This window comes from Neodiprion lecontei, chromosome 4, assembly GCF_021901455.1.
Source record: "Neodiprion lecontei isolate iyNeoLeco1 chromosome 4, iyNeoLeco1.1, whole genome shotgun sequence".
In the NCBI taxonomy this organism is placed as follows: Eukaryota; Metazoa; Arthropoda; class Insecta; order Hymenoptera; family Diprionidae; genus Neodiprion; species Neodiprion lecontei.
In genome coordinates, this window is record NC_060263.1 from 26,118,077 (window position 1) to 26,145,187 (window position 27,111).

A 27,111-nucleotide genomic window follows, 5' to 3' on the forward strand; every position below is an offset into this window, starting at 1 on the left:
TCGTCCGATATTTTTTGTATTCTGCCAAAAACTATGAGAATATAAATTTTCACTTATTACTTCTTTCGAACAACCAAGAGCCTCACGACTATGCGGCTATTATTTGACTGCTGTAACATTGAACGTATTCTACATGATTCGTGATAAATCGAATAATTTTTTAATCCTTGGCCATTTCGTTGGCGAAAGAATATCAAATTTCAAATTTATGGGTGATTACGCGGATGCCATAGGCGTAGCATCTACTTACGGAAGGTGAAATAGAGTCGCCGTCGTGACACGCTGCCTAATTTGCGGACGTAATCACGTGTGTTCCTCGATCATGAAGTTCAATGAGTTGGACCAATGAGGATAGACCACGATCGCAATGGCGGTACGGCTAGTCAGTTTTGCGATATCGGGGAGGCGAGTCAACGTTTGTGTACACTGTTGTTAAGTTTGAAGCATAATCCAACGGAAAACAACCTCTGCAAACGTCGATTCTTCCAGTCATGTTTCAATATTGGCTGATACTGGTTGTATTAGAACGGTCCTTAGATGGTGAGTTACTCTAACCTTTTTCGCGAAACTATTTCTCTTCCCATTGCCTGCACTTCTCTCGGCTGAGCATTTAAACAATTTGAACGCTTTTCACTTTCACAGCTGCTCTGAGCGTTTCTCAGGCCGAGATTGACAGGCATTTAGAACTAGGGAGGGAATTTTTAGCCAGAGGTCAACTTCAAGATGCCTTGTCCCATTATCATGCCGCAGTGGGTGAGTGAATTTTGTACATGAATAATTATATGATTTAACTTTTACCTCGGTCAAGTGTTTCTATTCTTGTTTATCCGAAAATTCTGTTTCTTCGTTTACACACATCAAAAATTATAGTTCATCAAAGACAGGCAGCTCGTTCTGATGTTTCTAGACTTTTTGAAAACCTGTTGATTTCTTTGTCGTACGTCACAGTTGATTCAGTCAATCCCTAAAATTACAAACACATGTGATGACGCTTCAATTTTCTTTACTTACGCAGAGGGTGATCCGAATAACTACCTCACATATTACAAAAGAGGTACGGTGTACTTAGCCCTCGGTAAAGCAAAGTTCGCCTTATTTGATTTGGACAAAGTTTTGGAATTGAAGCCTGATTTTCATGCCGCTAGATTACAGCGTGGTAACGTATTGTTGAAACAGGCCGAATTAGACGCAGCTGAAGTCGACTTTCATAATGTGGTAAGTGTTTCTGACTCAAGATACCTCCATTTCCTCATAACCGTAGCTATGTAAGTTTTCCCAGTATTTGACTTTTTTTTTGGTCTAAATGTCTAATTCTTATTGTATTTATGTTGAATGTTACGTATTTCTACTAAGATTTTCTTGGAGCGAAAGACCGAATGCAAATGGGAATTGCAATCCTTGCAACTCTATTGGAAAGCATTGTTCTTGTAGCTGTTGTTTCACATTACTGTATCAAGCTCGACGCTTACTTTAATATAAACGTGTATATTGCAGTGATCAAGCCACCACAGTTTACATACATAATACTTCATTTCATGTGATCACATATGGTATTAAAGTATAGAATCGATCTGTTTCACTTTCTTTACCATAATCGGCTGGAAACAGATTAGATTAGATATGTATCCTGAGAGTAGCCTTTTCATCATTTGATTTACTAAGATTTCTCAGAATACAAATAAAGTAAAATGGCAAATACTTGAATAATTGATTTTTACGTCTGTTCAGCTGGCATTTGATCCGTCGAACGAAGATGCTTTGAATGGGTTGTACAAATTATCTCCAGTCAGGGAGGATATTCAGCTGGCTGAAGTGTTATCACAAAGTGGTGATTATCCAGCAGTTATTCAGTTGATAAATCGAATAATAGAAGTTTGCCCTTGGGCATCGCACCTTCGGGAACTGAGAGCCGAGAGCCATGCAGCATTAGGTGATTACATGAACGCTGTTTCTGATATACGATCGACGACAAAACTTTTGGCCGACAATACTCAGGGATACTTCAAGCTCTCTTCGCTATTGTATCGCCTGGGCCAAGTCGACGAGTCTCTCAAGTGAGTGTCTTCTTTGAGCAGCAGTTTTTCAATAGTTGATATTAATATATTGTTCAAAAATTATTTCTTTCAATTTCGTGTGTTAGGGAAATTCGGGAGTGCTTAAAGTTGGATCCGGAACACAAACAGTGCTTTCCACATTACAAAAAAGTCAAGAAGATTGCGAAGTTTATAAACGATGCAGAGACATCTGAAGAGGCTAAAGATTATGAAAGTTGCATTGACGGAAGTAAGCGTGTTCTCAAAAATGAACCGCACGTACAAAATGTGCGTTTTCTAGCTGCCCAATTGCTCTGCCGATGTCATCTTGGTAACAATGATCCTGCTAAAGCTATAGAAAATTGTCACGACGCTCTCGAGATCCAACGAGAACCAGGCCTATTCTGTGATAGGGCAGAAGCCTACATTGCTGCTGAACAATATGACGATGGTATGTTACAGCAAATAAGTTTTGTTGTATAGATTTTTTTGTATCGAATGCAAGTACAACATAATTTCGTTTATTTCAAACAGCGATCAGGGATTTCAAAGAGGCACTGGAAATAGATCCAAATTTGCAAAGAGCTAAGGATGGTGTTCAGAGAGCGCAGAGATTGCAAAAGCAATCAGAATCCCGAGACTACTACAAAATCCTTTCAGTTCCAAGAACCGCCTCCAAAAAGGAAATCGTCAAAGCTTATAGAAAGGCGGCTCAAAAATGGCATCCTGACAACTTCCAAGAAGGGGAAGAGAAGAAGCGTGCAGAGAAAAAGTTCATTGACATCGCTGCAGCTAAAGAAGTATTGACTGATCCTGAAAAACGTGCAAAGTTTGATCAGGGCGAGGATCCGCTAGATCCTGAATCTGGACGACAACAAGGATTCAATCCCTTCCACGAATTTTCACACTTCGCACGCCCTCACGGCTCACCCTTCCAATTCAAGTTCCACTTCCCTTAGCAAAATCAAGAAACTCAGTAGTTCTATTGAATTTTTAATGACGACGATATACGAAAACACGTCGGGCATTTGCTATTACAACAATATGTATAACTAAACGCACTGCAGAACTCCGCCTTTCTTTTCCTGTCGGTTATCTAATGGGTGTGAGTGAATTTAGGTCGCAGACGTGAATTTTATATCAAATTGCTTGACCGAATTATCGAAGAGTACTGGATACCAAAGAAATCGTAATAGGACAGTCTCTAATTTATGCACATTTTTCAAACTGCTCATGATTTTCTTGTTTAAGTGAAACAAGAGATAAACATTCACAAGATATTATACTAGAAATCTTCAGCAAACGCTTCAGATGCATTTTAAATTTTCGATTCAATGTTGTACATTTAAATTCATGCGTTCATACTGCCTGTAGTAATCGATAGCTTCATCTCTTCATATCGCAATTATTACCAAAGCACTGTAAATTGGGGTTCGAAATTATTAGGATTACTTCCTGAAGTGGCTACGTCCCATTTAAGCTGAACCCGAGTTCCGCTTATTTATTTACGATAAAAAATGTTCAGTAATGAAGTGGTGAAATACCTTGGGCAACCGTGTTTGTCACTTAGTTTTTTTTTTTTTTTTTTACATAGCCGCTGCATACAACGAATGTTTTCACTGAAACTGGGTTTACAAAATCTAATAGAAATTACGTGAATTCATTCCTAACTACTCTTACTTTATCTTCAAAACATTATTAATACCCATATGTTTATTATACACAAAACTTTGAATCTGGTCGAACTAAATACATAAATTTTCGTACTGAAATAGGTTATGAGATATTGAGAAAATTTATTTAATCGTGCTCTGGGCTGATCTGTTATACCGTTACTTGGCTTTCGTGTTACGAAAATAAAATTTGACAAATCCTAACAATAGTTTGACCGAATTTTTTAGCATCTTATTTTTGGGAAGTAGAACTACAATCTTTGTCGAAAGATGCAATAACAGATTTTACTGTATTAAACTGTATGATATCTATGAGCAATCGTTTCAATTGCTCTCACATTTTTATTACATTGCTCTTTGACCCTGAATTTAAATTACTTCAGGTTGAAAAATATACTTCTAAGGTACAGCAGCATCACTTGTTAACAAGATTGCAGCACGTAATTGGTAATATGCTGGAGTCCTCTTTACTGATTGCGTTTACGTTCTAAAGTTTACATTTTCTTTGACTCGCCTTTATTTATTCGTAAAAGAATATGTAACTTTACATTCATATGATTTACAAACACATGTCGAGGTCTTACGGTAATGGATATATAGTTATACATATTGAAAGCACAATTTCTTATTTCGTTCTGGTATCCACTACTCTTCCTTTTTCTGATTCGGAATAGGCAATTAGTGTAAAAAAAAAGAATCAAGCTGCCTGAAATTAATTTTTATCGTATTAATTGCTAGTGGGATTAGAAACAGTTTGCGATTCTGCAACTGGGCGTGAAAAAGTTGATGAATCTTCTACACGCACACGGAACTTTCAGTTAACTCCTCGTATTTCGAGAGATATCAATGTTCCGATCTTATTCACAGAGTAGACACAGATTTCTCTCAATTGCCAAACAGCTATTGCGGATACTCGCGTGAAGCCATTAATAAGTTTCTAATCTTCGTAGGTGCAATTAATTGTTGCGAAGTTCTCTTTAATATGATAAAAAAAAATCGAAACGACGTGAGAAGTGAACAGACTTCCAGGGTCCAAAAGACATTATTATAGCGTGAATAATTAATTTTTCGTTTGTAAATGTTTTATTTTTACCCTTAGAAGTCTCAACACGTATATTATTATATACATACAGGACGAGTGATGTAAATCTTTGGATAGTGAGTATCATCTCTACTCGTCGTAATCCAAAACAAAAGCTACGGAATAGGTGCCACTTCCCTTTTGATCAAAAGCGGTGGGTGTATGTATACGTGCATGATTGTACATACTTGTAATTTGTGCATCAAATTATGCCGATACTTCAGATGCTGGGCTATTATGTGTAGTCTTGTATCCCGAGAAGTTGGCATATATACAAATGCGCGCGCGTGTGTGTGTGTGTGTGTGTGTGTTCTTGTACATACTGTGTCACTGATAAGTTTGTTTAAAAATATATTTGAATAATTTATATTACTACGGAGAAAATTTTTATTTATCTTTTTTACAGTATTATTTCAGATGATTGGGATCCCATCTTTCAATACTAATTTCTGTGATATTTGGAAATAAAACAAAAGGGGATAACATATCACATTGTTGTAAAAATAAACAAGTTACTGGCTAAAGTCGAATTCAGCAAAGTAGCTTGAAATATAACGTAGTAAAAAAAAAAAAAAAAAAAAAAGTCGGAAGATTAGTATATGTACGTATATGACATATTCCAAAAACAGGTGTAGTATGGAATTATCGCGTAATAAAAAAGTAAAACATTACTCGAATATTCCAATTAAAAAATCACTGTGGTGATAAGGTCAATTTTATTTTTTTCGGTATAATGCGTCACGTGCTGTGATGAGATATTTAATCGAAGAACTCTGAAGTTTGGTTCATGGTTATTTTTTCTTTTTCGAGGGTGAAGTCCTAGGCTTCTTACGTCCTTTTCCAGCCATCTTCTGGGCTTTGCCACCCTTGCCTTTGCGTTTCTTTAACCGTGCTCGGAGCCCTTTGAAGGGGCCGATTTGTTTTCGAACCATGTACCCCCTCCACTGTGCCTGAATGAGGGTGGCGACCCGATGAATTTCTCGCCAGTATTCCTCTTCCTTTCTAGCTCGCTCCTTTTCCGCTAGTACTTCGTCGATGAAAACTTGCCTGGCGTCTCTCAACAAGCTCAGTTCCTCTAGTTCAACTAATTGACCTTCGATGTGATCCTGGAGCGATACACAAATTCAATTTTGTTCAAGTATCTGCAACGAGAAAACTCGATGTTATCCTCCTTACCTTTAGTTCAGTCATTTCCTGTTCTCGTCTTTCAAGCTCCTCGATGTATTGGCTTGTCCAAGATATAATCTCATCTTCCATTTCCCGAGTGTTTGCCTCGAGATAAGTTCGCACTTCACCCGATACTATCTGATCAGCCTTTTCCAATTTTTCGCAGTTTGCCTTGAGGCTCAGCAATTCGCCTTCTTTCTGCGCCAGCTTCAATTCCTGCTTTTCAAGTTGAGCGTCTTCCCATCTCTCCACGTATCCTGCGGTGTATCATGTATGGTACGTTTTTTTTTTTTTTTATATCCGATCACGAACGTCTTTAACAATAATAGTAGAATACGAAATCGAAATGGACGTCATGCTGAGTTACGTAGGAGCATTTTACTGTTTTATGATTTTATCAAAATAAACACTGCTTCAGGGGCTGTTTAGTCAATGATGTCAAAAATTTAACAGTTTGAAATAAAATTGTCAATCAAAGGAATTATGCTCTGTATTCTCTGAAGCTACAAGGAATCAGTAGTGACAACTGATATCATTGTCAATCATTGCGAATCACTCGAAATCACGGGAGAGGTTGTAAGTTTAGCTGTAAACGTTATATAATATTAATTCATTATCATTCTATTTTCCTTTATCTTATCGTATGTGTTCGTTGATCTCCAATTTACCGAATGATTTCCATTGACTTCCCAGGATTTCCGGCTGTTTCTAGTAATTTAATGTGATTTTCTCTGATTCTATACAATCCAAGAGTCACTAAAAATATTGGAATTCAATGAAAATCACTTGGCATATCGGAAATCAACGAAAATCACACGACAAGGTAGAAATCGATACAGATCAAAGTTGACGAATTTGACTGAAATTCCTTTGATTTCCTAATCAATGAACCTTCACTATTTTTACAGACTCTTTCATATTTCCATTTCAGTATATGTACAAAACTTGACTCAGAATATAGGATGAAAACACAGGAAAATGACCGGTCATAAGGACACCACAGTAAGTGTGTCCAAGTGGTAACTCACTGGTGAAATTACCCTAATTCAACAATTAATCATCTTCGGGTACCAAGTTGAGATCCGTTGAGAAATATCGAGTTGTCCACGTCGGCGTTGACCTTCCGAACCATCTCGATTCGTTGCTTCCGTGTATCGTCAAATTCTAGTTTATCATAGTCCACGAGATCTTGTAGTTGTTTGGCCTGCTCCGTCCAAAGCTCCCAGTTTATTTGCAATTCTCGTTCTCCCTCTTGAGTTTTAACAATGTCTTCGATAACCAGTTCCAGAGATTCGAACGTTTTATTCTCCCTGATGTTACTGGTCGTCCTCCTCAGAATTTCGTACGCGTAAGTCCTAACGCCGCGAAACATTCTCCAATCATATACGGCCCGTGCACGAAACTACGAAAGCCACACTTCGACGAACCTGTCGCGCTGAATCTTTTCCGCAACGCTGGGTATCACAGGCAGAAGTCCCATGTCCTCGCGAAATATCATTTTCGGCTCATCCGGCACGCCGTAAAGTTCCGCGATGGTCTTGTAACGCTCGTCCCAACGCTCGTCAATCTCGGCCGGGATCACGTAGCGCAGGATGCTCAGGAAATCGAGACATTCCTGTAGAACGCAGTAAAAACTGGCCGCTTCCAGGCTGGATAATGTTGTCGCCGTTTGGTGATCCATCGTCAAACTCTTCACGTTCGCGTCGCTCGATGAACCTTTGTTACCGATCGTCCGCCGGCTGACTGGTGTCGTACACTCGATATCTGACGCCTTATTGAACAAGAAATTTATCCAGTTAGGGCTGATCGCAAGTGGTTAAAAAACCTCGGGACCTCACGGGCTTCGCACTGGTTCTACTGAAAGATATTTACCGAAGAGGAGTCACGAACTAGGGCAAGCCGATTTCAACATAAAAATAATGCACACATATGGGGCAAAGTAAATAGACCCGTGTTGCGGCGTTTCATCGAATAGGCATTTGTTGGCAGAGTAGAAAAAATTCTATGATAAACTGGTTTTCGATATACCTTTTGGAAAACGTGCTTTTTCTCTTTCCCAAATTTCCCAAAAATATAGTGACCAGATTTCTTCGTCTACCTCGTATTTTTATAATCTATTACTTCCAACGTAACCTAGATATTCATGGCTACAAAATCTCTGTTTCCTCGTGACGCTGTGTAAAATTAAAAAGCACGATTATTCCTAAGTATACGGCCTTATCCGATATCGATTACATCCAAAAATGGCAAACGCGTGTCGAGAAAATTCTTAGGAAAATAGATTGCTTTTGAAAGTCGTCTAAAACAAGGCTTAATGTAATATAATAATAATAACATAAATACAATGCCAGCAAATTCGCCTTTGGTGAAATGCCGAGAATCGGGTGTCTTTATTTCGGATCAAGAGTACGTCGATAAATTTTGTTGAAATCGACACGTCCTACCGTGTTGGCTTCTCCTTGAACGTAAGTTTGTAATCGGATAAGAAGAGCTTTCGACTTTGAATAAAAGGAGGAAAGAAATTCTTGTTCTAATAGTGGCATTGAGAACCCAGTGAATTCACGTTTTCTGCAATCACAGGGACCGCGTTGGTTTGCTGCCGTTCATATGCGTCCAACGGTGCCCCGATGGTTTCAGCTTTGAAAAGTCGATATTAAAACCAGCACTAAGCGAAGTAAGGTAGGATTCTTACGACCGGTTCCGCCTTGCCCACAAACGGTTGCATTCGCGGTTTACTCTTGGCGATAAGATCATCAGTTGTCTCTTGTTCATCCCTCGGAACTTCTTGAACCATTACCCGTTTCTGTTCGTTAGTTTCTTTTTTGTAAGATTTTTCCAACTGCCCACTTTGCGTTTCCTCGTAATTCTATCAAGAGGAAATGCGAATTAAAGCGAAACGCGTTACTCACTTGTAATTTTTCATTTTCTTAATCCGAGAAAAGCGCGGACAACCTGCAGGTTGGGTTCCAATTCGCTGCCGGAAATCCTCATGACGTTAGTCACCGCCATATGGGCGGACTTCCTTCGCGTGTCTTCGGCCAGCTGCTCGTCTTTTCGTACCGAAGAAATAGTCGCCTGTCCGACTTCCGAAGCTCGTCGCTGATCGGCTGTTACGGCCGATATTTTTGCCAGGGCATTGCTCGAGCTGTGCCTTTGCTGGGTGTACGAATTTCTTTGCGGCGTTCTCGCCTTGGTCTGGTTTTCCACGTCGGAAGACTTTGCGGTCTGCGATGTTTCAAGAAAATTAATTGCTGTTGTCAGTTACGTAATTAGACGTTGTGAGAAATCAAAGTAACCTTACAGCGAATCGATAAACCGTAGAAGACGATTACAGTATTTATCTACCTTGGCTACCGCATTCATCCTGTCATTCGGGTTTATAATTTGCCGTATTTATCAAACAGGAACATCGCCAGCGTTATTGCTACGTATATCGGGACCGATATTTTGTCCTTAAAGTCGTCCCATTCCATCGTAAGATGTTGTAATGTGTGGCAGGCTGATATATGGAAGAAGAATACACTCGAATTGGTAATTTATTACGAGAAATATTTATTTCTACGAGGCGTACAACGCGTATTTTGTTACGTTTGAATCACGTGGTTTAGCTTCCTGTCGCCGGCTCATCACGTTGGCACTGCACTCTGCTATGATGTAAGAATTGGACTGAAGAATTGTGACGAATATATCTTTTCTCAATGAACTCGTGCTCGTAATAGGTATATTTTCATCTTTTTGTCATCGCAGTTTCGTAATGGACACGTAATATATCGTCGATGTTCTTCCGTGAATTTTTAAACGATTGCAGTGCAGCGAGATTTGTGTCGCAACGATTATTTCTTTTTCAACTGGCTCGAAAGAGTTGTCCACGTACTCTGACGGAAATGAAATAATCTAAACTACGAATAATAAAGAATAACCCACACTGCAACTGGATAGTCTCTTCGAATTCTATAAAATGTCTTGAGTTTCATGTTGCAACATATTTTTAAGTTCATAAAAGTTAGCCAGTAAGTGGTCCACAGGCAACTTATTGTACTACTATTGGCTATAGTCATGTTGTAATTTTTCTCTACCAAAAATTGACAGCGTAGAAGATGTTCGTAGACTTAATGTATACCTAACTTGAATTTGCCTGGTTTATTTTCCGCTACCATTTCAGTAATTGAAAATGAATTCGCTCTTCGTCAACTTGTCGCTAAGCTTTTGTCGACACTCGACTGTACGCCAACTTAAACCATTCGTATGACCGTCCGTCTTCCAACGATTGTGTTACTTGCGTTACATTAACCACATCCTACAGGCATGTACAAGTAATGTTCTACCAAGAAATGAAGAAAAAAAATAAGCCCCACGATTATCAAACTACTCTCTTGACAACCCTACTCCATTCAGTCTTATAACTCTCGAGAATTTCCCATTAGGATATTCGCAGTTATAAAACTGTTCGTTGCAGACGGAAGGCATCTCAGAGCTTGAAAAGATTTTGTACAGTCCTGCGAAACATTTTTGATCTGTAGTCTGATCTGCCAGATCACTGCGGAAATCATGAACTTTGCTTCGTTCGTTCTCTGCATTTTCGTCGCGTTGTTGGCAATCGCCCAAAGTCAAAGAATCCTGTCTAACCGCAGCGCAGATTATGATGTTCATAACGAGATCAGTGAGTTTTACAATTCAAATCATAATAAAAATATATAGTAACAAATTGTATTTCTTCTGACTATGTGTTTCATACGAGCCGTGTTATTTATAATATCGGAGCGTTTAATTCTTTTCAGAGCTCTGAAATTTCGGGATCAGTCGACAATATCTTGAATCTTAAAGTTTTCATGCATTTTTCTGCAGATTGCCGCCAAGGTAGTCGTGGTTTGAAGCATACCATTATGAACAGCATCTGCAGACCTTACGAACGACACGTTGATCTGAAACCCTTGCCAGGGTTTCGCTTCATACCGCCAACAGTTTCCATTAAACGATGTGACGGGCACTGCCTCGCCGGTTTATCATGTGTACCCGTGTCGAAAAGGCTGGTTGACGTTCATGTTCAAGTAAAACGTTTGAACCAAGTGTATGGCCAGCCGATAATGATGTGCGGTGTCGTGAAAGTTGAGGAACACGACCAGTGCAGGTGAGAATGAATTAATTTCCCGAACGTGTATCAATTATTCTCCGGTTATGCTATGAATTGTCAGGAATCTGAAAAATTTGAACTTCTTTCAAATTTCTGAGAAATTCTGTTTGCAATAAATACAATTATGATTGCGTGAAAATGAAAAGTAATAAACCAAAAACTACATTATATCTATATGAGTAATAGGTTAAATACCTGGAACATTAGTTTGCACTGTGAGTGTGCGTGAAATTGATACCTGCTAATATTCCAACAGTGTGATCTGCTGTTTGGACAAATATTCATTGAATTATGAAAAGACCTACCACTCTGATCGTAAAATCTTATCAAGTCACGTTTCGTGCGAATTATGCAAACTGAGTCTACTTTTTTACCGATATCATGATGTCATCTATAAACCACATTTACTGTTTGATACAGGTGTAAATGTCAACGGACGGCGAAGGATTGCAACGATCGACAAGATTACAATGTGGACAGTTGTAGCTGTGACTGCAAGAATGGAAATCAGGAAAAGGAGGATTGCGAACGTCAAATGGGAAAGACATGGAACGACGACGAATGCTCCTGCAATTGCAACGAATTGGAAGTCCTCTGTACGAATGGCCAATACTGGGACGAAAAACAGTGCAAGTGAGTATTGTTATTCCAAAGTTATAGGTAGGCCGCAAATTTTTGAGGGTTTACACCGTGATGGGTTCAATCGGAGTCTTTATCACTTGTTGAACATTCAACTTCTTTGATTTACGTAATATATTTATGGACATTTATGTAATTACAGATGTGTTCAATGATGTAATCCGGTAAAAGTTTCCCAGAGCTAGGGTTAGATTTCACATCTTCATCAGAGACCTTTTCCTCGTAAGTTCATGTTTTTGCAATTCTTTAACTAATGTAATCTTAAGCTGTATGGACAGCTGTGTTCCACGGGTAAAAGGTTTCATTTTATTATTTTTGATGGACAACTTGTGTGTGATACTTTCAATAAATATTTGTAGAAATAAATAAATATACAAACTGATTAGAATAACGACTGCAGTGATACAACAGTATAAGTAATTGAAGGTTAAAACACTTATGGTATGTTATTTATCCATAACTACATGGCAGTTATAATATCAAAACTCAGTCACAAATCGTTTGGCACAAAAGGTTCGTTCTTTCACTGAGTGAATTTTTCATCGGCACTTTCCGATATGATTTCGACTATATGTAATCTTAGATAACGCGTATACAATCGATTTGAATTGAATTTCGTGTCATAATCATAGCGAAGTGTCGTGACAAATAATTTATTTTTGAGCAGAATGTAAAGACTTCAATCTCAATTAATCTAATTAAATATTGACTAGAAATTTGTATACATTAGTTTCTTATCCAACAGCTACGAATGTGGGCGTAATAAATTCCCTGCTTGAATATGGCAAAATATTCATTTACAGGTATAATATGTGCGTAAATTCTACCCTTGAAATATAGCTGTTACCTCTACCGAAAGAAAATATGGAATATTAAATCGTGTGACGATACTTTTGACAATTCGAAATTAATCATTTTGTAGAAAACTATTTCAAAGTTTAAAAAATTTTGTAGCGTTCGCTAATCGATTGTTTCATGATACTCTCTGAAGGCCAAATATTATCTAAAGTGGCATTTCTTAGAGGTATAGTTTTCTTCATCATTTATTTACGAATTACGCTCAAGACTGTTATTATACGATTATTTGTATGCGTTGCGACTTAATTCACATTCCAGTAAATCGCGCGAAAGAATAAACTCGACAGAAAAGATTCGCGTAAGTTAAGACTAAATAAAAATCAGGATCCAAATGATGTATCACTATACCCATAAATATTGCTGTGCACTTAAATATATTTAATTCTTCCCTGAAATTGGGGTCCCTTAACCAGCGACAACTTGATAAAGACAAAGCACCTCGATTCTAGTGAATATAAATCAGTTTTCTATTGGGCAAAAATTATTTCTATGCCTAAGAAGAAATTATCCCGTCCTTGATTATTCTAAGAATCGAATGATAATTGAAACGACTTCAAAGACTCCTCCACCAAGACGTATATTCAAATTTTGAGCGTAAAATATTTACAGCTCCGAGTGGCGTGGAGGAAACTTCTTTAGTACTGCGTTGTAGAGGTTGTAAAACGCGTAGAAGCTAACGCTCAGTATAACGGCGAGTGCGGAGCCGAAAATCCAGGATAAAAAGTTCCCGTCGATTATGTCGGATGTTTCCTTCTTCTTCCGCGCACTGAGGTCACCAAGAGTAGTTCCTTTGCGAGCCTCCATGAGACGTTTCATCCTGCTCAGCTTAGCTCGCAGCTCGTCGACAGATTCGGCAATGTTGTCGCTTCCCTCATCTCTGGGAAGGTCGCCTATGACTGAAAAAGATATTCTTCACCTCACTGATTCAACGAAGCTGTATGAAAATGATACGAGCATCGAGTGCGTTGAGAAAATTTTTAATGCATGATATGGTAGCATGATTCATAAGAAAATCATGATTTTGATTTGAAAGTGCACGGGAAATACTTGAAATTTGCGAGTTTGAGTTCATTAATATTCCTGTGGCACCGGTGAATGAATAAACTATTTTAAACAGTAGAAAAAAGTATGTAAGCGAACAGACACGGGTTTCGTAGTGTATTCAAAATTCTGTTTGCGCATACTTTGCGATACAATTATGCTTGATCTGTCCCACTTATTTTACAATTTTCTAATCACTGATCACTGAGTACATAATCATCACTCACCAGCAGCCTCGGGCAAACAGGTGTGAGAATCGGAATTCATCGTAGTTTACTGCACTGAGAGAAATTTGTCGACTACGGTGTGAAAAAATCTTATTGATCGATCAAAGGTCGCGCTTGCGCGCATGCTGGGCGAGTTCCGAGTCAAATGCCTATCCATGTAAGCAGAAACGGTGGATTGATGTACTCAATTTTTTTTATGGATAACGATGACTCAAAAATGCAACGTATTACTAATCCATTTTTGTAAACTAGATGCACAAACCACTCTCTTATTGGTACTGAAGTAATGTAGATCTATAGTAGGTTCAAAGCGCATATAATCCTATTATAGGTATGTAAGCATCTTTCCTTGTCTGTAAAATAATGTATGTAATACCTTAATAATTAAGAGCCTTGATTGCGTAATTAAGGAATGAATTCTCCAATTTATGTAGCACGAGTTTATGCCCTATTTTTCTGAGATCGTCGATAACCAGATGCATTTGCATGTTACTAGTGTGCGCTGTATCGCACCATTTCAGAAATGGTATGTTTTCAAACAATTGCTCGGAAAATGAAAAATGGATCGTTATGTTTATCAAGTCAAAATAAAAGTCCCAAAACTGTGGAGCGCTTCTGAAAATGATCAACTCATAAAGAATATAACATACTAGGGAAGTGTCGAATGTGTTGGGACTTTCAAACAAGCTAGTATTTTCCACCGCTCGTTTGAGCGCTGCCATCTGTGGGATTTCAGGGCGTATTTGTATGAACGAATACACCACGGGTGACAGCTGCGCTATGTATCCATGTTACGAACCGTACGGACTGTGGAAATGGTCATAAGTTGTGTACAATTTAACAATAAGTGTTGACGTTAAATTACTGCTATTGTTAAGTGTATGTGTATAATTTTCATCGGCGAGAGATTCTGTAAATTTTATGGACTATTCATATCCAAGAAAGCATTCGGAAAATAGTTTGCAGTAACTCTGCGGAAGAAAGTGTAAGTAAACAAGAGAAAAACCTAACCTGAGCAGAGACTGATCTTAAAAATAGATGTGAATTTGAAAAAAATACGCAGCTAAATTCCAGTAATTATTATTCAAATATGGTAAAAGTGGCACTGCAAATTAAAGCGACGCTGGAGAATATAGAGGAACTGAAAACGTCGGGTGATGATTTTCGTTATTATTTGAAATTTACATGCGGCAACTGCGGCGAAGTATCGGAGAAATGGAACTACGTATCGCAGTCGGAATCGACGCCGTCCAAGCGAGGAAGCGGCGTGAATCATTTCGTCAGCAAATGTAAACTGTGTTCGAGGGAGAATACCATGACGATTATCGAAGGCTCAACGCAGTCATACACCGCCGAGGATCAGGGAAAGTTCAAGACACTCGCTGTTTTCGACTGCCGCGGCATAGAGCCCGCCGAATTTTCAGCTCGTCAGGGATGGGTGGCTAAGGCTATCGACGGAGGCAAGGAATTTACAGACGTTGACCTCAGCGAGGGCGAATGGGCTGATTATTGTGAGAAAATTGCTAATCCAGTCGGCGTTTACGAAATCGAGCACAGGTTCGAGAAGACCAAGTGAAAGGATCCCCTCCTTACCAATGCGATAATTCGCGTAATTCTAGGAATAAGAGACGCTCTTGAAATTTCATGTAACGATGTGTCAAATATGTAGCTAATAAATTGTTGAATCTGTTCACCGTAATGAGCACAGGTCGAGAATCAATAAATATTTGGCGGTAAATTTGATTATCCGTTAGGATTTATTCCTACTGTTATCAACATTCTAATGATTTGGGGGGAGAGAGTACGGAGCTACACTACCGACGGTGTGATCAAAACCGTCGACTGAAGAATATATCTTTAGTCAAAGGCTAACCATCGAAGGGCCTAGCCGCTTGAGTCTGAAATTGGTACGGAAGATAAACTGCGTATTTCTTGTCGGAAATGTAAAAACTAAAATCATTATACATCGTGTCATATCATACATAGTATTGAAGTTCGAAACCAGAGTTTGGATGTTCAGAAAGTGACGTCACTCAAAATTTTTTATCTTTTGGCGTTATGGATCTACAGTTATTGTCGACTACGAAAATCAGCTAGCCAAATTCCTTAGTCTGGAAACAACCGCGCAGTAGAGTGGACGCATGAAAATCGCGCTCCGGAAATTTCGAGTACGGGGTTCTGGATCCTGCGCTCCGGGCCCGCTTCCTGGTGCAACTCGAGTTCCAGGACAAGCGCTCTGTAGTTTCTACGCTACAGGTCGGTACCTGGTGAAACTCGACTTCAGGAAGAAGCACTACGTAGTTTCTGAGCTCCAGGTCCGCTACCTGATGAAACTCGACTTTCAGTACAAGCGCTGCGTAGTTTCTGCGCTCAAGGTTCACTACCTGGAGAAACTCGAATTCCGGGACAAGCGCTCCATCGTTCCTGCACTCCAGGTCCGCTACCTAGCGAAACTCGACTTCAAGGAGAGGACGAGGAGGACGAGGATTTGTGCTCATGAGTTAAACATTTTTATATTATTCAATGGCAATTGTAATTATATTTCATCTAAAATTTTTCAAACTTGTCCTGTTGACAATAGATTGTTTCAATTCATTTTTCGCGCAAGCACAAATTTAGTAGCTATAACTGCGCTGACAAAATTTGTTATATTATTAATTAATTAATTGATTATACCAATCCTTACACAATATTTTTGATGTGTTCTTATGTTGAAAATATTAATAACTATTCAAGGTATAACTTGAAGTGGTTATGGGTGGTTGTTGGAGGTGGTTGGCGGTGGTTGGAGGTAGTCGGAGGTGATGGAAGGTACTCGCATGGTGAGGTGATGGGGTGATGGCGTAGTGGGGTGATGGGGTGGTGGGGTAGTGGGGTGATGGGGTCATGAGGTAGTGGGGTGATTTGCATTTTTGGCGACATTTTTCGCGATTTTAAAAAAAGCTGGAATAAATTCGTTCTGGCATTATTCCGACGTAATTTTGCGAGACAAATCATTTAAGCGCAGTCCCGATACGCTGCGAGCAGCAGATCAGAAATTACAGCCAAAAAACCAGAACCTGTGATTATATGAATCCTTACGTAATGTTTTTGATGTGTTCTTATACTGAAAATATTTATTGCTATTCCAGGTACAACCCGAGGTGGTTATCGGTGGTTGTTCGAGGTGGTTGGCGATTGTTGGAGGTGGTCGGAGGTGGACGAGGAGGAGGACGAACTGAACTGAGTCTCAAAGCCCTGTTGACATAAAAGCAGCTATTCGATAGAAATTATAGTTTATAGTTTACACAGCCCATTGCATGATATTTCATTATAAGTACATATGTTTCAATGTATTTAGGAATAGTTTATCAAATATACAGAGGTCATGTGCAAACAATGAATGAATTGACATTAGAGCTTTAACAATAAATTTAAGCTTTGTTACTTCTTTTATTTTATTATGTATAATCAAAAACATTTCCGACTAATCGTGCTGTGGAAGCATGGGGATTAAACCAAATGTAGCAAAAGATTAGAAACAGTGTATGTAGAGTACGGGTATTTTTCTAATAATGCAAATAGAATAGAATACCACGCCTTGCGAATTAGCTTTCCAGTCAGAGATGAATGATGAATTTTAAGGACTGCATTATCGTTGTTGAATACTCTACGCCTCATGGGAAACGAAAATCTGTAACGATAAAATTGATGCACCGAATCATCGTCGACTTTAACTTTTGAAATGTCCTACCATTTTCGAACACCTCCTACCTCCCCCTGCCACCTCCGACCATCAATAGCCACTTTCGACCACCCCCTATCACCTTCTGCCAGCGCCGACCACCTCCTACCATTTCCGAACACCTCCGACCATCCTATTTAGCTATATTACCAGATTAGCTATGATATGAAAAGAGAAGAATTATTCATTTCGAAATGGGATTCTATTCGACGCGCGCTCGATGTATTCCATAACATTAGTATTCATAATTATTCCAACAACTTTTCATTTGCTCTCTCGATCTTGAATTTTCATAGGCATAGAATCGAAACGTTGTTTTAGCTGGTCGCAAGTGAAGTATCAGCGTTGGGTGGAGGAGCAGAATTGTTTTTCGAAAAGTATTCGGATGGAAAAAAATTCAGAGTAACTGTAATACATCACGGATGCGCTAATTTTGAACGAGATGAAATGGATGCTTCGTATATGAGACGGTATTTAACGCTGCGTAGTGGTTTAAAGACCTAGAAAGGTGATAGGGAGAGAAAGAACGACGCTTCTTAACACTTCGAGTGTATTTTAACACACATTCGAAAGATACGAGCGAAATTTTTCATCATCCAACTGTCGCAGAACGGCAGCGTTATTAGCCGACCCGTTCACTGAAGAATATATCTTCAGTCAACGGCTGACCATCGAAGGGCCTGGCCGCTTGAGTCTGGAATCGGCAGGAGAGATAAAGTGCGTATTTCTTGTATAAAATGTGAAAGCTAAAATCATTATACATCATATCATATCATCATACCTCATACATCATACATCATACATCGTACATCATACATCATCATACAGAGTATCAAAGTTCGAAACCATAGTTTGGATGTCGGACGTTCAGAAAGTGACGTCACCAATTCAAAATCAGCTAGCCGAATTCCTCAGTCTGGAAACAACCGCGCAGTAGAGCGGACGGATGAGAGGCGCGCTCCGCAAATTTCGAGTACCGGGTTCTCAACCTCCTGGATCCCGCGCTTCAGGTTCGCTACGTATTTCGAGTCCCGGGTTCTCAACCTCCCGGATCTCGCGCTTCGGGTCCGCTACGCGGTGAAACTCGACTTCCAGGATAAGCGCTCCGTGGTTCCTGGTTCATGTTTACAATAAATTATTTCAATTCGTTTTTCGCGCAACCCCAAATTCGGTAGCTGTCGGTCCGCTAATAAAATTTCTCGACTTCCAGGATAAGCGCTCCGTGGTTCCTGGTTCATGTTTACAATAAATTATTTCAATTCGTTTTTCGCGCAACCCCAAATTCGGTAGCTGTCGGTCCGCTAATAAAATTTCTCGACTTCCAGGATAAGCGCTCCGTGGTTCCTGGTTCATGTTTACAATAAATTATTTCAATTCGTTTTTCGCGCAACCCCAAATTCGGTAGCTGTCGGTCCGCTAATAAAATTTCTCGACTTCCAGGATAAGCGCTCCGTGGTTCCTGGTTCATGTTTACAATAAATTATTTCAATTCGTTTTTCGCGCAACCCCAAATTCGGTAGCTGTCGGTCCGCTAATAAAATTTCTCGACTTCCAGGATAAGCGCTCCGTGGTTCCTGGTTCATGTTTACAATAAATTATTTCAATTCGTTTTTCGCGCAACCCCAAATTCGGTAGCTGTCGGTCCGCTAATAAAATTTCTCGACTTCCAGGATAAGCGCTCCGTGGTTCCTGGTTCATGTTTACAATAAATTATTTCAATTCGTTTTTCGCGCAACCCCAAATTCGGTAGCTGTCGGTCCGCTAATAAAATTTCTCGACTTCCAGGATAAGCGCTCCGTGGTTCCTGGTTCATGTTTACAATAAATTATTTCAATTCGTTTTTCGCGCAACCCCAAATTCGGTAGCTGTCGGTCCGCTAATAAAATTTCTCGACTTCCAGGATAAGCGCTCCGTGGTTCCTGGTTCATGTTTACAATAAATTATTTCAATTCGTTTTTCGCGCAACCCCAAATTCGGTAGCTGTCGGTCCGCTAATAAAATTTCTCGACTTCCAGGATAAGCGCTCCGTGGTTCCTGGTTCATGTTTACAATAAATTATTCCAATTCGTTTTTCGCGCAACCCCAAATTCGGTAGCTGTCGGTCCGCTAATAAAATTTCTCGACTTCCAGGATAAGCGCTCCGTGGTTCCTGGTTCATGTTTACAATAAATTATTTCAATTCGTTTTTCGCGCAACCCCAAATTCGGTAGCTGTCGGTCCGCTAATAAAATTTCTCGACTTCCAGGATAAGCGCTCCGTGGTTCCTGGTTCATGTTTACAATAAATTATTTCAATTCGTTTTTCGCGCAACCCCAAATTCGGTAGCTGTCGGTCCGCTAATAAAATTCCTATAACTTTGCAATCTTCTCATAATCTTTTTGGTAAAATATGTCGATAAAAAAATTATATCAAACCTTACACATTATTTTTGATTTGTTCTCACGCTGAAAATATTTATTAATATTCGAGGTATAACTCGAGGTGGTAGGCGGTTTTCGTTGGAGGTAGTTAGGGGTGGTTGCGGGTAATCTCGGTGATTCAGGAGGAGAAGGACGAGGATTTGTGCTCGGTGAGTAAAACACTTTTATAATATTTCATGGCAATTGTAATTATATTTTATCTGAAATATTTCAAACTTGTCATGTTTACATTAAATTATTTCAATTCATTTTTCGCGCAAGCACAAATTCAGTAGCTATGAATAAGCTTATACAATTTATTATATCATTAATTAATTAATTAATATTCCTATAATATTTAATGGCAATTGTAATTACATTTCATCTGAAATATTACAAACTTGTCACGTTTACAATAAATTATTTCAATTCATTTTTCGTGCAAGCACATATTTAGTAGCTATGAATAATCTTGTACAATTTATTATACTATTAATTAATTAATTAATATTCTTATAATATTTGATGGCAATTGTAATTATATTTCATCTGATATATTACAAACTTGTCACCTTTACAATAAATTATTTCAATTCATTTTTCGTGCAAGCACATATTCAGTAGCTATGAATAAGCTTATACAATTTATTATATTATTAATTAATTATTTGATCAATTACTCAATTATATTAATCCTTACACAATATTTTCGATGTGTTCTTATACTGAAAATATTTATTACTATTCAAGGTATAACCTGAGGTGGTTGAAGGTGGTCGGAGGTGGACGAGGAGGAGGACGAGGAGGACGAGGATTTGTGCTGGGTGAGTAAAACACTTTTATAATATTTGATGGCAATTGTAATTACATTTCATCTGAAATATTACAAACTTGTCACGTTTACAATAAATTATTTCAATTCATTTTTCGTGCAAGCACATATTCAGTAGCTATGAATAATCTTGTACAATTTATTATATTATTAATTAATTGATTAATTACATTAATCCTTACACAATATTTTTGATGTGTTTCTATACTAAAAATATTCATTACTATTCCAGGTATTACCCGAGGTGGTCGGAGGTGGACGAGGAGGAGGACCAGGTGGACGAGGAGGAGGACGAGGTGGACGAGGAGGAGGCGGGGTGGGTCGTGGGAGAGGACCTCTCCTCTCCTCAGAGGAGGGGAGGGGGAGGGGCCGGGAAGGGGGAGAGGTGGGCGGGGAGGGGAAAGGGAAGGGAAGGGAAGGGAAGGGATGGGAAGGGAAGGGAAGGGAAGGGAAGGGGGTGGGGAGGGGGGTGGGGAGGGGGAGGGGGAGGGAGGGCGGGAGGGAGGGAGGGCGGGAGGGCGGGAGGGAGGGCGGGAGGGAGGGCGGGAGGGAGGGAGGGAGGGAGGGCGGGCGGGGGGGGGGCGGGAGGGAGGGAGGTAGTGGACGACGGATGTCAGTACAAGTCCCCCACACGCCCGCCCGCCCGCCCACCCTCCAACTCTCCCTCCCTCCCTCCCGCCCCCCCCGCCCGCCCTCCCTCCCTCCCTCCCTCCCGCCCTCCCTCCCGCCCTCCCTCCCGCCCTCCCGCCCTCCCTCCCTCCCGCCCTCCCTCCCCCTCCCCCTCCCCACCCCCCCTCCCCACCCCCTTCCCTTCCCTTCCCTTCCCTTCCCATCCCTTCCCTTCCCTTCCCTTCCCTTTCCCCTCCCCGCCCACCTCTCCCCCTTCCCGGCCCCTCCCCCTCCCCTCCTCTGAGGAGAGGAGAGGTCCTCTCCCACGACCCACCCCGCCTCCTCCTCGTCCACCTCGTCCTCCTCCTCGTCCACCTCCGACCACCTCGGGTAATACCTGGAATAGTAATGAATATTTTTAGTATAGGAACACATCAAAAATATTGTGTAAGGATTAATGTAATTAATCAATTAATTAATAATATAATAAATTGTACAAGATTATTCATAGCTACTGAATATGTGCTTGCACGAAAAATGAATTGAAATAATTTATTGTAAACGTGACAAGTTTGTAATATTTCAGATGAAATGTAATTACAATTGCCATCAAATATTATAAAAGTGTTTTACTCACCCAGCACAAATCCTCGTCCTCCTCGTCCTCCTCCTCGTCCACCTCCGACCACCTTCAACCACCTCAGGTTATACCTTGAATAGTAATAAATATTTTCAGTATAAGAACACATCGAAAATATTGTGTAAGGATTAATATAATTGAGTAATTGATCAAATAATTAATTAATAATATAATAAATTGTATAAGCTTATTCATAGCTACTGAATATGTGCTTGCACGAAAAATGAATTGAAATAATTTATTGTAAAGGTGACAAGTTTGTAATATATCAGATGAAATATAATTACAATTGCCATCAAATATTATAAGAATATTAATTAATTAATTAATAGTATAATAAATTGTACAAGATTATTCATAGCTACTAAATATGTGCTTGCACGAAAAATGAATTGAAATAATTTATTGTAAACGTGACAAGTTTGTAATATTTCAGATGAAATGTAATTACAATTGCCATTAAATATTATAGGAATATTAATTAATTAATTAATGATATAATAAATTGTATAAGCTTATTCATAGCTACTGAATTTGTGCTTGCGCGAAAAATGAATTGAAATAATTTAATGTAAACATGACAAGTTTGAAATATTTCAGATAAAATATAATTACAATTGCCATGAAATATTATAAAAGTGTTTTACTCACCGAGCACAAATCCTCGTCCTTCTCCTCCTGAATCACCGAGATTACCCGCAACCACCCCTAACTACCTCCAACGAAAACCGCCTACCACCTCGAGTTATACCTCGAATATTAATAAATATTTTCAGCGTGAGAACAAATCAAAAATAATGTGTAAGGTTTGATATAATTTTTTTATCGACATATTTTACCAAAAAGATTATGAGAAGATTGCAAAGTTATAGGAATTTTATTAGCGGACCGACAGCTACCGAATTTGGGGTTGCGCGAAAAACGAATTGAAATAATTTATTGTAAACATGAACCAGGAACCACGGAGCGCTTATCCTGGAAGTCGAGAAATTTTATTAGCGGACCGACAGCTACCGAATTTGGGGTTGCGCGAAAAACGAATTGGAATAATTTATTGTAAACATGAACCAGGAACCACGGAGCGCTTATCCTGGAAGTCGAGAAATTTTATTAGCGGACCGACAGCTACCGAATTTGGGGTTGCGCGAAAAACGAATTGAAATAATTTATTGTAAACATGAACCAGGAACCACGGAGCGCTTATCCTGGAAGTCGAGAAATTTTATTAGCGGACCGACAGCTACCGAATTTGGGGTTGCGCGAAAAACGAATTGAAATAATTTATTGTAAACATGAACCAGGAACCACGGAGCGCTTATCCTGGAAGTCGAGAAATTTTATTAGCGGACCGACAGCTACCGAATTTGGGGTTGCGCGAAAAACGAATTGAAATAATTTATTGTAAACATGAACCAGGAACCACGGAGCGCTTATCCTGGAAGTCGAGAAATTTTATTAGCGGACCGACAGCTACCGAATTTGGGGTTGCGCGAAAAACGAATTGAAATAATTTATTGTAAACATGAACCAGGAACCACGGAGCGCTTATCCTGGAAGTCGAGAAATTTTATTAGCGGACCGACAGCTACCGAATTTGGGGTTGCGCGAAAAACGAATTGAAATAATTTATTGTAAACATGAACCAGGAACCACGGAGCGCTTATCCTGGAAGTCGAGTTTCACCGCGTAGCGGACCCGAAGCGCGAGATCCGGGAGGTTGAGAACCCGGGACTCGAAATACGTAGCGAACCTGAAGCGCGGGATCCGGGAGGTTGAGAACCCGGTACTCGAAATTTGCGGAGCGCGCCTCTCATCCGTCCGCTCTACTGCGCGGTTGTTTCCAGACTGAGGAATTCGGCTAGCTGATTTTGAATTGGTGACGTCACTTTCTGAACGTCCGACATCCAAACTATGGTTTCGAACTTTGATACTCTGTATGATGATGTATGATGTACGATGTATGATGTATGATGTATGAGGTATGATGATATGATATGATGTATAATGATTTTAGCTTTCACATTTTATACAAGAAATACGCACTTTATCTCTCCTGCCGATTCCAGACTCAAGCGGCCAGGCCCTTCGATGGTCAGCCGTTGACTGAAGATATATTCTTCAGTGAACGGGTCGGCTAATAACGCTGCCGTTCTGCGACAGTTGGATGATGAAAAATTTCGCTCGTATCTTTCAAATGTGTGTTAAAATACACTCGAAGTGTTAAGAAGCGTCGTTCTTTCTCTCCCTATCACCTTTCTAGGTCTTTAAACCACTACGCAGCGTTAAATACCGTCTCATATACGAAGCATCCATTTCATCTCGTTCAAAATTAGCGCATCCGTGATGTATTACAGTTACTCTGAATTTTTTTCCATCCGAATACTTTTCGAAAAACAATTCTGCTCCTCCACCCAACGCTGATACTTCACTTGCGACCAGCTAAAACAACGTTTCGATTCTATGCCTATGAAAATTCAAGATCGAGAGAGCAAATGAAAAGTTGTTGGAATAATTATGAATACTAATGTTATGGAATACATCGAGCGCGCGTCGAATAGAATCCCATTTCGAAATGAATAATTCTTCTCTTTTCATATCATAGCTAATCTGGTAATATAGCTAAATAGGATGGTCGGAGGTGTTCGGAAATGGTAGGAGGTGGTCGGCGCTGGCAGAAGGTGATAGGGGGTGGTCGAAAGTGGCCATTGATGGTCGGAGGTGGCAGGGGGAGGTAGGAGGTGTTCGAAAATGGTAGGACATTTCAAAAGTTAAAGTCGACGATGATTCGGTGCATCAATTTTATCGTTACAGATTTTCGTTTCCTATGAGGCGTAGAGTATTCAACAACGATAATGCAGTCCTTAAAATTCATCATTCATCTCTGACTGGAAAGCTAATTCGCAAGGCGTGGTATTCTATTCTATTTGCATTATTAGAAAAATACCCGTACTCTACATACACTGTTTCTAATCTTTTGCTACATTTGGTTTAATCCCCATGCTTCCACAGCACGATTAGTCGGAAATGTTTTTGATCATCCATAATAAAATAAAAGAAGTAACAAAGCCTAAATTTATTGTTAAAGCTCTAATAAATACATCAAACTGCGGTCGAATTCATTTATAATTTGCACATGATCTCTGTATATTTGATAAATTATTCCTAAATACATTGAAACATATGTATTTATAATGAAATATCATGCAATGGGCTGTGTAAACTATAAACTATAATTTCTATCGAATAGCTGCTTTTATGTCAACAGGGCTTTGAGACTCAGTTCAGTTCATCCTCCTCCTCGTCCACCTCCGACCACCTCCAACAATCGCCAACCACCTCGAACAACCACCGATAACCACCTCGGGTTGTACCTGGAATAGCAATAAATATTTTCAGTATCAGAACATATCAAAAATATTACGTGAGGATTAATATTCAAAAAGTGCTGGAATAAATTTTTTCTGGCACTATTCGGACGCAATTTTGCGAGACGAATCGATTTAGCGCAGTCCCGATAGGCTGCGAGCAGCGGATAAAAAGTTACAGCCGAAAAACCAGAACCTCAGATTTCGACATTTTTCAGCAGGTGCATTTTCCTTCGTAACTTCTTTCCTGTTGATCCCACGCTCCTTTCGCTGCGTTTTCTGAGTTCCTGGGGGTCCAATTAGTCAGGAAACGGTCGTTTAGATCGAATCTGAGACTAAAAATTTTCGGTTTCAAAAATGAAGAAAAAGCAAGGCTAACCCCTTTGCATTTTTGACGAAAATTTTCGCGATTTTCAAAAGTGCTGGAATAAATTAATTGTGGCACTATTCCGACGTAATTTTGCGAGAGAAATCGATTGGGCGCAGTCCCAATGCGCTGCGATCAACGCATCAAAAGTTAGAGCCGAAAAACGAAAACCTGTGTTTTCGACATTTTTCAGCAGGTGCTTTTTTCTTCGTAACTTCTTTTCTGTTGATCCCACGCTCTTTTCGCTGCGTTTTCTGAGTTACTGAGGGTTCAATTAGTCAGGAGAGGGTCATACAAATCGAATCGGAGACTAAAAGTTTTTCACTCAAAAAAAAAGCAAGGCTATCAACGCATCAAAACCGAAAAAGGTGCTTTTTCGCTCGCCATTTCTCTCCTGTAGGATCTACGCACTTTTCGCTGCGTTTTCTGAGTTCCTGAGGGTTTAATTAGTCAGGAGAGGGTCATACAAATCGAATCCGAGACCAAACGCAGAAACTACGGAGCCCTTGTTTCTGAATTCGAGTTTCACCACCTAGCGTATCCGGAGCGCAGGATCCAGGAATTAGAGAACCCGGTACTCGAAATCTGCGGAGCATGATTTTCATACGTCCGCTCTATCGCGCAGTTGTTTCTAGACTGAGGAATTCGGCTACCTGATTTTGTTCGTTACTATTACTATAGATCGATGACGTCAAGAGAAAAAAAATTTTGGTTGATGTCACTTTCTGAACATCATGAATCGTTACCATAGCGTTACTAACTTGAATATGATTTTATTATCGCATTCTCGATAACCATTCTTCTTCTCCCAGCATAAAACTTTTCATCTCGTAATCTATTCAAATGACGCTTCCTAGACTAATCGAATCCTCAGGATTACTCAACACGCATTTGGATCATCCTAGGACTAACAGCTGCAAGAATACGAAGCTAATACAGAGAAATTTTTGTTTTTCGTCCGTAACTTTTGATCCGTTGTTCGCAGCGAATCGAGACTCAGCGCAACGAATTTTCATCGCAAAATTACTTCGATAAAATGCATAAATAATTCAATCTCATCATTACTCATAATCGGCAAATTTGCTGCTGAAAAATCTGAACGGGTAATCTGAAATCTGAACGGCCTTCCTCTTTTTTGCGAATCCTGAGTCCTGAATCGTTTGGGATAAAACTTTCTAGACTGATCAAACTCCAAGTAAACCAGAAAAGGCCTTCAAACCCTCGGAGAAGCAAGAGCTGCCGAGGGATATTTTCTCGTTTTTGGGTTGTAACTTATGACGCGTTGCATGCGGCAGTTCCAAACTATGAGCGATGAATTCCTTTCG

The 27,111-nt window shown here is 39.7% G+C and overlaps 6 protein-coding genes across 7 annotated transcripts in view; 3 read left to right on the forward strand and 3 right to left on the reverse strand.

Moving 5' to 3' along the window:
* The first annotated feature begins 346 nt into the window (after positions 1 to 346).
* Positions 347 to 5,370, forward strand: LOC107217369 (dnaJ homolog subfamily C member 3). The gene is made up of 6 exons (XM_015654873.2): positions 347 to 540; positions 643 to 753; positions 1,016 to 1,215; positions 1,729 to 2,054; positions 2,141 to 2,484; positions 2,568 to 5,370. The coding sequence occupies exons 1-6, from the start codon at positions 492 to 494 to the stop codon at positions 2,990 to 2,992; spliced, it is 1,455 nt and encodes a 484-aa protein (XP_015510359.1). The 5' UTR covers positions 347 to 491; the 3' UTR covers positions 2,993 to 5,370.
* A 146-nt stretch (positions 5,371 to 5,516) lies between these two features.
* On the reverse strand, positions 5,517 to 10,104 carry LOC107217353 (dynein regulatory complex protein 9). Its single transcript, XM_015654855.2, has 9 exons — positions 10,075 to 10,104; positions 9,543 to 9,829; positions 9,300 to 9,453; positions 8,907 to 9,179; positions 8,647 to 8,820; positions 7,382 to 7,725; positions 7,026 to 7,309; positions 5,964 to 6,211; positions 5,517 to 5,893 (listed from the first exon to the last, which is right to left on the reverse strand). The coding sequence occupies exons 3-9, from the start codon at positions 9,315 to 9,317 to the stop codon at positions 5,579 to 5,581; spliced, it is 1,656 nt and encodes a 551-aa protein (XP_015510341.2). The 5' UTR covers positions 9,318 to 9,453; positions 9,543 to 9,829; positions 10,075 to 10,104; the 3' UTR covers positions 5,517 to 5,578.
* Positions 6,131 to 13,048, forward strand: LOC107217366 (balbiani ring protein 3). Of its 2 annotated transcripts, none has more exons than XM_046736387.1 (4): positions 6,131 to 6,230; positions 10,800 to 11,082; positions 11,506 to 11,718; positions 11,867 to 13,048. In XM_046736387.1, the coding sequence occupies exons 1-4, from the start codon at positions 6,224 to 6,226 to the stop codon at positions 11,877 to 11,879; spliced, it is 516 nt and encodes a 171-aa protein (XP_046592343.1). In that variant the 5' UTR covers positions 6,131 to 6,223; the 3' UTR covers positions 11,880 to 13,048. The 2 variants fall into 2 exon arrangements, with proteins under 2 accessions (XP_046592343.1, XP_015510355.2); XM_015654869.2 differs by lacking the exon at positions 6,131 to 6,230 and adding an exon at positions 10,340 to 10,614.
* Positions 11,821 to 13,982, reverse strand: LOC107217367. The gene is made up of 2 exons (XM_015654871.2): positions 13,851 to 13,982; positions 11,821 to 13,478 (listed from the first exon to the last, which is right to left on the reverse strand). The coding sequence occupies exons 1-2, from the start codon at positions 13,888 to 13,890 to the stop codon at positions 13,186 to 13,188; spliced, it is 333 nt and encodes a 110-aa protein (XP_015510357.1). The 5' UTR covers positions 13,891 to 13,982; the 3' UTR covers positions 11,821 to 13,185.
* Positions 13,983 to 14,618: 636 nt separating this feature from the next.
* On the forward strand, positions 14,619 to 15,588 carry LOC107217365 (CXXC motif containing zinc binding protein). Its single transcript, XM_015654868.2, has one exon. The coding sequence runs from the start codon at positions 14,941 to 14,943 to the stop codon at positions 15,424 to 15,426; it is 486 nt and encodes a 161-aa protein (XP_015510354.1). The 5' UTR covers positions 14,619 to 14,940; the 3' UTR covers positions 15,427 to 15,588.
* Positions 15,589 to 25,373: 9,785 nt separating this feature from the next.
* The window catches only part of LOC107227717, an 87,968-nt gene continuing 86,230 nt past the window's right edge, over positions 25,374 to 27,111 (reverse strand). Inside the window, exon 9 of the transcript XR_006903715.1 lies at positions 25,374 to 25,425. The gene's annotated coding sequence lies outside the window, so the exon portion shown is untranslated. The remainder of the gene's footprint in view (positions 25,426 to 27,111) is intronic.